Genomic DNA, 12,354 nt, shown 5'->3' with positions numbered 1-12,354 from the left:
CAGAGGGGCGGTGAGGGACGCACCGGCACGGAATCACGGAATCGAGCGGCTTGGGACAGGCTTCTCGGACCATGGAGTCCGACCTATGGTCGAACACCAGCGGGCAGCCAGACCGTGGCGTGGAGGGCCACGTTCAGTCTGTCCTTGAAGACCTTCAGGGACCGGGACTCTTAACATCTCCCTGGGCATCCCATTCTAATGTCTAATCACCATTTATGCGAAGCAGTTCTTCCTAATGTCCACCCTAAACCCCCCCATGCACAGCTTGAGGCCATGTCTTCTTGTCTTGCCATTTGTTACTTGAGAGCAGAGCCCGACCCCTGTCAGGGAGTTGTGGAGAGTGATAAGGTTTGCCCTGAGCCTCCTCAGGCTAAACACCCCCAGCTCCCTCACCTGCTCCTCACAGGACTTGTGCTCCAGACCCTTCCCCAGCTCCATTCCCTTCTCTGGACCTGCTCCAGCCCTTCAATGTCCTTCCAGAACTGCGAGCCCAGAACTGGGCACAGCGCTGGAGGTGCAGCCTCACCAGTGCCACGTCCCTGGCACTGTGCGCATGCTGAGCCCAGCGGCACTGGCCTTGCAGTGTGCTGTGTGCTGATACAGCCCAGCTTGTGCTCAGAAACCTTCCACATACACAAAACTGCCTCTGACTTTGTTGAACTCACTTGGATTGTAGTTACAGAATCACAGAATATTCTCAGTTGGAAGGAATACACAAGGGTCACCAAAGCCCAGCTCCTAGCCCTGCACAGGACACCGCGGGAGTCACACCATGTGCCTGAGTGTTGTCCAAACGCTTCTTGAACTCTGTCAGGCTTGGTGCAGTGGCCACTTCCCTGGGGAGCTCGTTGCAGCACCCAATCACCCTCTGTTTTTTCTAAAACCTGGTGGATTTTCTAATATACAACCTAAACCTCTCCTGACTCAGCTTCAGGCCCTCAGGTCCTGTCACTGATCACCACAGAGCAGAGATCAGTGTCTGCCCCTCCTCTTCCTCTCAGAATGAAGCTGTAGACTGCAATGTGTTGTCCCCTCAGTCTCCTCTTCTCCAGGCTGAACAGACCAGGTGCCCTCAGCTGCTCCTCATGCAGCATCCCCTCAAGGCCGTTCACCATCTTCACAGCTCCTAGCTTCTTTCTTTGTGTTCCTTCATCTAAACACTTAAACCAAGTTGAACCCAGTTTCCCTTCTGGGTTTTAGTAACTTCTGGTTTCATATGTTTATTAATATCCACAATATTTTAGAAAGGGCAGACCTTGTGGACTAGAGGAAGGTCTGGCTCTGCTAGCAGGATAAGCTCAGCCACCAGCATCGAGGGGCAAAGCCAAAGGCAGCTAGAGAAATGTCAGCCACCCCTGGGATGAGCTCAATGAATGCTAAATCTACACTTCTGAACTTATTCCTGGTACTGATCCATCTGCATGGTCCAGTCACCTCTGTAACAGTGAACCTCTGAGGCTTCAAAAGAGGGAGGATTGTGTTCAACCTGTCTGTTGGGATTGATAACTAGCTGATATTAACTCCCTACTATGCCTACTGTTAGGGGCAGTATTAGTTGGTGTTGTTCAAAAGGGTGCTGAGACCTTTCTGGGCATTTAACATCATGGCAAATTTCAGTCACTGGCACCTTGAATTTATTAATCCAGATGTAGCCAATGACAGCTGGAAATGTGGCTCTGAAAATCTTCTCAAAAAGAAAGTAATTCCTAGCAGAGCAGCCAGAATAATGTTATCTACTCAAAACATGAAAGTGGAAGTGAGTAACCAATTTGTACATTTGAAAGTATGTCAGGTAGAGTGTGGGTGAACTGTGCCCTACAGCCTTAGATTAGGAGAGGGAAGGAGCGATTGTGGAGGTTGTGACAGGGTGGAGGTGTGGGAGGTCTTTGTGCTGCTGCTGAGGGCTGCAAGCAGAGCAGTGAGCAGTGAAGCTGAGCCTGGGACACCTGTGGAGCGGTGGCTGTAGGTGCAGAGCAGCAAACCCATCAGCCGTTACCTGGGCTGATGCTTTTCAGAGCAGTGCAGGATGGCATGACTGCATTCGTGTCTGAAACGTGGCACATGCCCTCAGACACAGAAATGTGCTTGCCCAGACGAGTGCCCTGGGGCTGGGCAGCAAACTGTGCGCTCAGGGGTGGCCGGGTTCCTTTCCCTCAGGTGTGGGAGCTGCATTGTGGCAGCCAGAAAAGGGCTGTTGCTCGGATTTCCTGAGGATGGCTGTCTCATCCACAGATTATTATTCACAAAACTTCTAACTTGATGTATTCTAAACCAATGCCCTTCCCCCCATCCCCGGAAAGTTATATTTGTTTAAAACTCTTTGTTTAAACTCTTGGCTTGCAGGTGGGGAAATATTGCTCATGCTTTGTTATGGAGGCAGCGTAATTCAGCTTCTCAGACTTCTGTGCAAAAGCTTGAACTACTGCCATTTAATGGGGAGTATTTTCCATTTTGCTTTTGCAAAATGAGCATCCCTGCAATCTGAAGATGGACCTTGTCACTGCCAAAGTGCACCTGATAAAAGTTGTTCCTTTTCCTCAGCTCTGGCTCTGGCACAGGCTCAAGCAGCTGCTAAACCTGGTTCTTATTGACATCCCAAGCTCAAAATCAATCTACCGAGTGATACCATATGCACATCTTTTTCCAAATCTTGTTGGTTGTCTCCTTTGCTGTCTTTAAGTGTGATTCAAATTGACACGTGAAGTTGGTGAAAGACTCTCCAGGGATTTCAGCAGGCTTTGAGGAGAAGTTGCTATACAAGATGCAGAGTAGTCCATTAGGCACTTGAATAGATAATGGGAGATGTGAATGTTCTTTTTGGTTAGGATACTTATTTGCCTGCTCCCATTTTGTGCCTCTCTTTTCCTATCTGGGAATAGTTAACTATGTCTTTCTGGTGAAAAACTACAAGATCAGTTGATAAAAAATACTAGATAATGCTTGTGTATTGTTTCCGTTATTGTTTTGTAAGTTAGATTTTAAAGAGCTCTTTGAAAGATCATCGTTCACACAACAAAATTTTAGGGGGAAAGTAGTTGTTTCTCTCTAAACTTCATATAAGGGGTAAGCAAATCCCAAATCAGAACTGCAGCTGTGGATCACTGAGTGGCCAATTCTGTGCAGATTATGGGATACGTATGCCTGCTTGTTTAAAAATAAAATCTGCTCGTCTTCTAGAAGGTTATGTTATTCCACGTGCTCAAATGCTGTAACAATCATTTGTCCTCTACCTTGAGGAAATAGATAACTGAAAAAGAAGCTGGGAAATGGGAAAAAACAACAGAGGCATAACATTTTTATCTAAACCAAAGCAAAAAGTTTGGCTTAGGCAACACGATGCATCACCCCGTGACTGTTGGTAGATGGCAGCCTCTGTCCTTGCACACAGGGGCGCTGGAAAATATTCCAGCTGCCTGCAAATGCTCTCACAGGCCTGTGTGCTCCCACCTGCTGATACCCAAGCTCAGCAGGAGGAGAAAGAATTTGCCCGTCCGTAGCAATAAGTTTCAGAAGCAATCCCAAGCACAATCCAGCTTAGGGCTAATCATGAACGGGCTTTACTGCATTAATTAAGTGTTAGAACATGGATTTAGGAGATAGCTGCTGTTAGGGTATGTTTCCACTTGATAAGTCTAGGCAAAAGCCTCTCTGACATCTGGTCCAGCGGGGGTCTTATCCTTCGCTGTCGAGGCGGCCGTGCTGAGGCCGAGCGGTTTTTCCCTGGAGCCAGGATGGAGCTGGGTGTGTTGCCGCTGTGTTTCTGGCTGGAGCTGTGCGAGCCCACCCTGCTGATGACTCATCCTTCGAGTGGCTCAGAATATCACACTGTGCCTCGCTGCTTCCCTGTTCCTATTACACTGATGCATTTGGGTCTCGCTCGGTGTTGGCGTTTCATTTACAAACCTCGCTTTTCCCATAAAGGAAAGATGGCTGCCAGCCCTGCTTTACCCTGATGTTCAGCACTTTTAGGTTTTTAGGAGCCTCTCCTGAATGACTTCAGATGGAAATTTTAAAGCACATTTTTAAAGCACCTTAGAAAGCACATTTTTCAGAATATGATTTTTTTTTTCTGTAGCCTCTCCTTTTTTCTTTTTTTCCTTCCAATACTGGTTGCTTCTGCGTATGATTCAGACTAAATTTTCCTTTTTCTTCTTCAAGTGTTGAATCAAGATATTTAGGCCAGCAAAAGAGACCTGTATTCCTTTCCTGCATTTCTTCCCTGCCGCCCTGTCTTTGAATTCACATATTTCAGCACCATTTTACAAGAGTGAATAGAGTCAGAGAAGCAGTGGAACAGATTTACAGGTTTCCTTCTCCCTCACTCACAGACTGTTTCATTAAATCAGGTGCACACATAGCTTGAAATTAAAGGACTGTGTCACCACAAGAGGAAATGGATATAAATAAATCTACCTCTTCCTAATTTTTTTTGTTGGTTTTGTGAACCAGTTGTTCCAGGTGACAGGAGAATGAAGATACTGCCAGCAGTGAAGCAGTCATGAGGTAAGAGTCCAAATGCTGCAGTGGGTTTTGCAAAAGCCAACTGATGGACTTTCTGTGCAGTGGAAACACATGGGGGCCACGTCCATGAAAGGGGCCATCCATCTCAGGCCTGTGTTGTATACTAGGGGTTTAATCAGGCTTTAAAAATGCAGTAGAAAAGAAAGATGCAGTGAGGACTAATCACCTTGGTCATGTTTTTCAAAGTAGTGCTAGTGAGCACCCCTCCTTCCATGTCCTAGTGCACCACAGTGAGTCAGATTTATTAGAAACAAGGGGGGGCTTGTTAGTTAACATAAGAATATTGAAAAACACCACCCTCCATTGGTCTTCCCAAGAGGCATGGAGTCAGAATCGCTGCTCTCTGTGTAGATATGTAAGTCAGACACACACATTACTGCAGACGCTCAGCAGCCCGGTAGCAGAGCTCAGCTATCCCCACTCCCTGCACTCAGCCACATTTATGTGGCTGCCTCTGGTCCACTTCAACGCACAGCCATGCAGCCGAGCTGGAATAACCCCTGTGTCCCAGCACACACGCTGCTGCCTGGCTGTCCCTGCTCCTGCAGGAGCGTGCCTGCGGTTGCCAGGATCGTGGAGCCTGCGGGAGCTGCGCCGCTCATGAACACTAGGTAGCTCCGTGGGATTTCCAAACTCCAGACAGATCTGTTGTTACTCTTTTGATAATAGGTTTGCCCTTTCAAGAATTATATATTTGAAACTATACAGGGCAACATCAGCGTGCTGGAGTCATACTTTTGTCCCACAGGGCAACACTGTGGGTGACTCCACATATCTCGAGGTACATACAGATATGAGATAAGAGGAGCTGTAGAGCTGTTGGGTGCACATGCTGATTTCTAGTGAAACTCATACTTGAGCTCTTCAAGATCTGCCCTCTTCATTCAGGCACCTCTATAAAAATAGCTCACCAAACACAGTCAGTGCTTGCTGTGGAGTCTCCCATGAAGGTAAATCCCACTGATCAGTCTCATCCTGAGGCGCAGCAGAAACAGCAATATCCCACTCTGGAGAGAGGAGTTGCTTGTAGCATTAAAAACATTCTGTATAATAAAAATTCTGTCTTCCACCGACCATCAGCCTGGTTGTGATGTTTGCATTGTCCTTATGATGATCATTAGTGGGAGGCTGGGCAGGGATGTGAAGTGCACTTAGAACTGAGCATAATCTGGTCTGTTTACATCAGTGCTTGCACAGAAGAGTTCAAACAAGCAGGGCAGATGCTCCTTAGGAGCCTCATCTCTGTGCTAAGGCTCTGGTTTCCAGGAAGCAATTTCTCCCTCAAGAATTATTTAATCAGAGAAAAATCTTCCGGTACTTACTGACACAACTGCTGCTGTATAGAACTTGTATTACAAAGAAAGGAACCTCAACATGGAATGGCTCTGAAAGCTGAATGTTTTTCTGAAGCTACAGGAGAAAGGCTGTGGAAGATCGTACATGGCAGTGCCACCTGCTATGCAAAATAACTTTCAAAGGTCAAACCTTTGACACTTAATCAGGTACAAAAGGCATTTATTGTAGCAATTTTACCCACAAGGTATTATTCATTAAATGCATTTCTCATCTATTTCCTATGTTCAGAAAATGTGTTCTAGGCAGTCTGCAAGCTCTGCCATTGCAGGCCATTTCTGTGTGGCTGTGGAAAGAAATAAATTGGTACAATAAAAAAAGAAGAAAAGAGTAGTGTCTGTGCTCCACTTACAAGAAGGTGCATGTTAATTTGATTTGCTTCATGTGGATTTAATCAATGCAAATATAGATGGAGGAAGAGTGTCAGTGGGAGTAATGGGTCATTTTTATTCCTCTTTCATTGCTTGACCTGATGAATCGATCTACCCCGTTGCTAGGAAAATCAGAATCATGCTGACATGAGCATCTGTCCTATGTAGACAGGGGAGAGTTTATGTTGCAATCTAGCACTTAAAATCCACAAACTTTCCACAAGTGGCTGATGCTTCACACAGCTCCTTACAAGGGTGAAAACAATGGTGTGGCGGATAGAGCTGGGGTTCCCTCGGGTTCTTCTGTAGGGGCTTTTGAGATCCCGAGAAAGGCGAGAAGCCCCGGCCCGAGGAGAAGGGCGGGGGGCGGAAGACATCTGCCGGCTGTCGGCGACCCCTTCCCACGAGTGTGGGCATCTGCGGGGGGGTGACACTTACAAAGAGCCGGGCCGGGGAGCCCTGGGGACCGCGGGCAGGACAAGCGGAGCCCCGGGCCGCCGCCGCGGGATGGAGCGCGGCACCAGCGCTACGCCGGGGCCAGCACCGCGGGAGCCCCGAGCATCCCCGGCGGCGAACACCCACCCCCACCGCCCGGAACGCTCTGGCCGGCCCCTATCCGTGCCCCTGTCCGTGCTCTCCCCCTCCCCGAGGCGGACAGTGGCCGTCCCTCCCTGGGGACCCTGCGCGGCTGCGGAGCCGGCGCCAGGTGCGGCGGGGCCGCCCCAGGACTACACGTCCCGGCGTGCCCGGCCCGGCGGGGCCGGCGCCTGCGCGGGGCTGCGGGGCCGCTCCGCGGTGCCACACCCCCGGGGAGGGAGGCAGGAGCGCCCGAGCCCTCAAACCACCGGGGGAGCCGGCGGGGCGGAGGATGGAGTAGCGGGGCGCGGCGGAGCAGGCAGTGCGGGGAGCGCCGCCTCCGCCCGGGGAGCGCGGGGGAGCGGGCGGGCAGGCGGGGATGATGCGCGGGGGGACAGCGCGCTAGGGGCAGGAGGCGGGTGGTCGCCCGGAGACTCCGCACCTCGGAGTGACGTCCTGCTGCAGTGCCGCTGCCTGCGCTGCCCGAGCTCGTCAATGGAGCTGGAAAACATCGTTGCCAACACCGTTTTGCTGAAAGCCAGGGAAGGTGAGAGAGCGGCGGGAGGGGAGAGGGGGCTGGAGCATCCTTGTCGCAGTTGCCCCTCCGCGGAGCGATGCCCGCGGGATGCGGGCGGGCACCGGTGGGGATGCGCGCCGGTCCCGCCGGCGGCGGCTGTCGGGGTGCCATGTGGCTGTGCCGGCGTTGGAAACGGCTTGTTTGAGACAGAGCCCCGGTGAAAAGGAAAATACCGCTGTTTTTCCCTGTGCGCGGGGGTTTGGGAAAGGAAGTGAATGAGATTGCAGAGATTACAATATTCACCCATCTCTTCCTTCCCCCTTCCCGCCTCCCCCCCTCAAATCTGGTCCCACAGATTGTGCTATTTCAGCGTCTATTGTTAAAGGTCAGCTGCAGATGCATTCATTCAAAAGGGCTTAGCAAATCTGCAAATAGCTTTCCGCGCCGTGTGGTGAGACCGGCAGGATCGTATCGCTTCCCCGTACAGTCATTGCCTTATTCGGCGTTATTAGGTGAGATCATGTTGCTGCAAACATGCCCATTGTTGAGAGCGTGTTTGTCCCCAGCCGGAGCCGGACGGAGGGGCTGGGGGCTCGGTCCCCGCCCGCGGGTGGCGCGGGGGTCTCCGCGCGGGGGCTGTCCCCCGCGGAGCAGCGGGGATGCTCCGGGCGATGCCGGAGCCGCCGGCGCGGAGCCGCCGCTGCTCGGCGCGGGGCGCCCTGCACAGACGCTGGGCTGCCGGCTGCGGCGGGGCTCCCGGCAGCATCCCCGTCCCGACCCCGGGGGCTCGCAGAGCCGAACCCCGACAACCACCGGTGGATCGGGCTCCCGGGGTTTTCCTTCTCCCCGTCGGCAGCGGACGCGGTTTCCTCTCCCCGCGCGGGCGGAAATCCTCCCGCGGCTGCGGGGCGCGGAGCCGGGCGCTGGGCACGGCGGGGCCGGGGCTCGGGGCTCCCCGCGGAGCCCCGTCCGCCCGGGAGCATCCCTCCGGCTGGAGCGGGAGCGCCGCGCACAAGCAACACGTCCTACGGCTGCGGCATCGCTGCCAAGACGCGATTGCCTTCTGTCTGCTCCAACCCATTTTTATGTTTGTGTTTATTTACTTGCTTGCTGCTTAAAATAAGGCATTTTTCCAAGCCCTTGGTCAGTTTCTTCCCTGAAAGCACTTGCTGGACCAGGCGTTTTTAGGTGCGGTGCAACCTGCAGCCTGTTCTGCACTGTCCGCCGGAGCGCTGGAGCTGCCTGCGAGCGGGGCTGGGCACCGCTTGGGTGGGCTTCAGCTCCGGCCACTCTGAAGCTGTGGAACTACGAGAAAAGCAGCGTTCATTTTGTAAGAGAGATCATTCAAATAGTCCGCCCCCGGAGCGATCCTTTTGCTGGGAAAATAACTCAAATTGTAAAATAGTGTTTATATAACTCACAGGCTGTTGAACTTTTGAGGCTTAGCTAAAGAGTAAAGTCCTGAGATCCTCCCAAAAAAGCTCTACAAATAATAAGGGCAAAGGTGTTCTTTGCCCTTATTATTTGTATAATTCACTGATCTGTGAATTATAACTTTTTGACTTCTGATGGAGATATTTTATTTTCTGTTGTAATTTTTAATGTTGTTTAGGATGCAGTTGTTGCTACCAGTCATACAATGCTGGTTTGGATTTCAGTAGACTTTAGGAATACTTTAAAGGACTGGTATTAATTACAGTTATTGTGTGTTGTTTACAGAGAGCTGATATTTTGCAAGTAATTTTAAATGTGCCGCTCAGTTTTATGTCCTTTTCTACCATTCTTGGGAAGATAGTTACAGTCATGTTGCTTTATTGTGTTAGTTTCATTAAAGAAGCTGTTAGCTATAATCCAAATGGCAGAAATTTATCAAGATTTCCTCCAACCTACATTCCAAGTGTTCTTTAAACCACATATGAACCTCCAACAACATTTTTGGAGGCCTGGTGCTAATTTATTTTAAAGCTTTTTTTTTTTTTTTTTTTTTGGAGGGAATATGAAATTTTTTTCAGGGAAGAACAAATGATGTACCTGACAACAGAGCCACAAGTATTATTGCTGTATGAGATAGTTGCCACACTTTAGTTATTGTTACAGGCTGCTGTGAGTAAAGTTGTTTTAAAATTTGCAGCAAGTCATGTCGGTGGCTTCAATGCAGAGGAAGAAGACAGACAACATATGTAAGACCAAGAGTAAAAGCAAGTTAATATATTGAAGATTATGGTATCTAAAAATAAGTTTGTTCCAGGTTCTGCAGACTCCATCAACAGATTTAGCTGGGTGAACGTGTAGCCAAAGCCAAGTACATGCCTGTGTGTTTCCACTTGTGAAGTCAAAATCAAAAGCTGTATTGGCTCAATCACATGCTGCTTGGTGCCTGCAATGTGGTCCTTAATGTTAGGAGAAGAAAAATGATGGAACCACTCTACAAATGTTAGTAAAGGCAGAAGTTTTGTCAGAATTGCAAGGGGAGCAAAACCTACTCTCAACAGCAAAGGGAATGTCCAGGAGGGGTTTAGGTAGAGCTGCAGTGTGAAATCCAGCAGTGACGATGTTTGAGGGAGTCAGAAGTAGGGCTGAGTGGCCACCACAAATGTTTTATAGCAAATATTGGTTTAAATTTTGCAACTCTTTTGCTCTGGCCTTGGTAGCTTTTTTTTTTTTTTTTTTTTTTTTTTTTTTTTTTTTTTTTTTCCCTCTGTAGTCTCTTGTCTAAATTCCTTCACCCCTGATGTAAAGCAAGCTTTTTAGCTGAAATACCAGGGGGCAAATTCTATAACTGCTACACAAATACTTGCACTTAAATCCTGATCATCACAATGAGAAGCACACCCAGAATTAACTGATGCCATGTGATACATGAGTAATCTTATTAGAGCAACAAAAAGAGTAAATGTGGTTCACATACAAAAATGCATTTCAGTGAATAATTTTGAGCAGAGAATAAATTTCAGGAAATTTTAATAATTTTGCAGAATATGAAGGTTTTGACACAAAATTACACATGAGTTACTTGTTATACTCAGAAGTCTGTCAGTTTGGACATGTAAGAATGGAGATTTACTGCATTTGAAAGTCCATTCATTATTTATTAGGAGTAAATTTATGCTGTTTCCTCAACTGTAATTTCTCATTTCTTGAATGCAAAGTCCCATTTCACAAATCGCTAATCCCTTTCCAGACTGAGCAGAAAATACATCTGGTTTAATTATAGGAACCAAATAGGTATTTGGGAACTGTCTAGTATTGCCTGGGGAGAAGAATAACCTAAGAAGGGAAAGCAAGAAAGATGAGAGTCATAAAAAGAAAATCAAAACAATAACAATTGCAGTCATTTTGGGTTGAGTAAGAACCCCAGATTATGAGGTGGTAAAACATTTATCTAGATCTTCATGGCATCATACAATGGTTGGGTTGGAAGGAACCTTAAAGATTGTCCAGTGCCACCCCCTGCCATGGTCAGGGACACCTTCCACTGTCCCAGGCTGCTCCAAGCCCTGTCCAGCCTGGCCTTGGGCGCTGCCAGGGATTGGGATCCACAGCTTCTCTGGGCACTCTTCTGCCAAGGCCTCACCACCCTCACAGGGAGCAATTCCTTCCCAATGTCCCATCCAACCCTGTCCTCTGGCAGTCTAAAGCCATTTCACTGGCCTTTCTTTTCATCAGCCTTCCTGTTCCTGAGTCTCAGCCTGGTGGTTGAGGCACAGAACCACCCAGCTGTGAGCACTGGAGATCCAGCAGCTGCCAGCAGCCAGGCTGGGCAGGGAGGCCCAGGTCACCTGCCAAATGTGTGCTTGTTTGAGAGGGCATCATCAGAAACAAGGAGCCAGGAGAGACCAAGAACTGAGTCTCCCAAGGTCTCAGAGAAAGTTCAACAATCCTAATCCAGAATTTCAATTGTATCCACGGAGTCTAGAATCTGCCCTTGCCTGTCAAAAGCAATAGGCTGATAAAAGACAAGTCTTTCAAAGAGGCTGATAATTAAACTACAGTGTTTGTAATAAAAATAGACAATATGGTCTGAAAAGCCATGACCAAGGCATGGCGATGACCTGAATACTTTTCCTCATGATCTATTCTTCCTAGCCATAAGATCAGCATTCCCTGATGTTTCCTGCTGCTTCTGTGGGCATGAGATTCCTCAGGCAACCCAAAATGCATTTCAAAATAGAAATACAGCTTGACTCTGAAATTGCACAGTCCTTAAAAATTTTGTACAAACAGATAAATTCTCACTGCTTTGAAGTTCTGATGATAACTCTGATGTCTAATTTAGTCATTAGTTTTAAAGCAGCCACTTTGGAAGATGAACTGTGTTTTTTGTCAAACCTAGAGTTTCTAAAGCGCAAAGTTTACCACGTAAAAGGAAAAAAAAATCTTCAACCACTGAAACACAATGCAAATGCTTTTTTCCCTTTTTAGGTAGGCTGGAATTCTAAAATAAGCTTATTTATGGCACCCAAGCAGAGCCTCCTATTGGCCTAGACAAAAGGGGTGACCTTTTATATGCTCAGAAGTTTTTGATGTGTGCACACTGATGCCATATAACATGCAAAATGTTCATAAATTGCTGTATTTTTAGCTTGCTTTTGCAGGATGATCACAGGAGAGATTTGTGTGTGTCCGTACTGGCAGAAGACTAGCAATAAATCCTAAACATGAAGCGTGGTTGCTTTCCAAGAACTTGGCTGTGGAGCAGTTGGAAAAAGGGCAGGAGAACAATGAAAAGCATATTTTGAAGGAAAGAAGGTGGCTGTAGTGGCAGCCAAAACTCTATGGAGAATATGATTATTGCAACTTCATTAACCAGTGCACTGAATGCAGAATCTACGGTCCTGTCCTCCATCCCTTGAAGTAAACCCAAAATGCTTTGTAGGACAAACATTGTAAGCAGAGGAAGCTTCCATGTGGTGTCTTAGTTTAGTTTTCTTTTCAGAGTTCAAGAGAAGCTCGCCACTCTAATAGCTTTCAAAAAAAAAGTATTTCAAGAATGGAGTCAGCCATTGCTTCACATGC

General features: G+C 48.2%; 1 protein-coding gene across 2 annotated transcripts in view; it reads left to right on the top strand.

Annotated features, from left to right (window-relative positions):
* The first annotated feature begins 7,154 nt into the window (after nucleotides 1–7,154).
* GRK5 (G protein-coupled receptor kinase 5) overlaps nucleotides 7,155–12,354 on the top strand; it is a 148,408-nt gene continuing 143,208 nt past the window's right edge. For both annotated transcript variants that reach the window (XM_041461383.1, XM_041461385.1), the window contains exon 1: nucleotides 7,155–7,368. In XM_041461383.1, the coding sequence (XP_041317317.1) occupies nucleotides 7,317–7,368 (52 nt within the window). In that variant the 5' untranslated portion in view covers nucleotides 7,155–7,316. The remainder of the gene's footprint in view (nucleotides 7,369–12,354) is intronic.

The sequence above is a fragment of the Pyrgilauda ruficollis genome, unplaced genomic scaffold (genome assembly GCF_017590135.1).
Source record: "Pyrgilauda ruficollis isolate IOZ18807 unplaced genomic scaffold, ASM1759013v1 scaffold15, whole genome shotgun sequence".
In the NCBI taxonomy this organism is placed as follows: domain Eukaryota; kingdom Metazoa; phylum Chordata; class Aves; order Passeriformes; family Passeridae; genus Pyrgilauda; species Pyrgilauda ruficollis.
The sequence above is the reverse complement of the archived record's forward strand: the minus strand, read 5'-3'. Positions and strand labels throughout refer to the sequence as shown.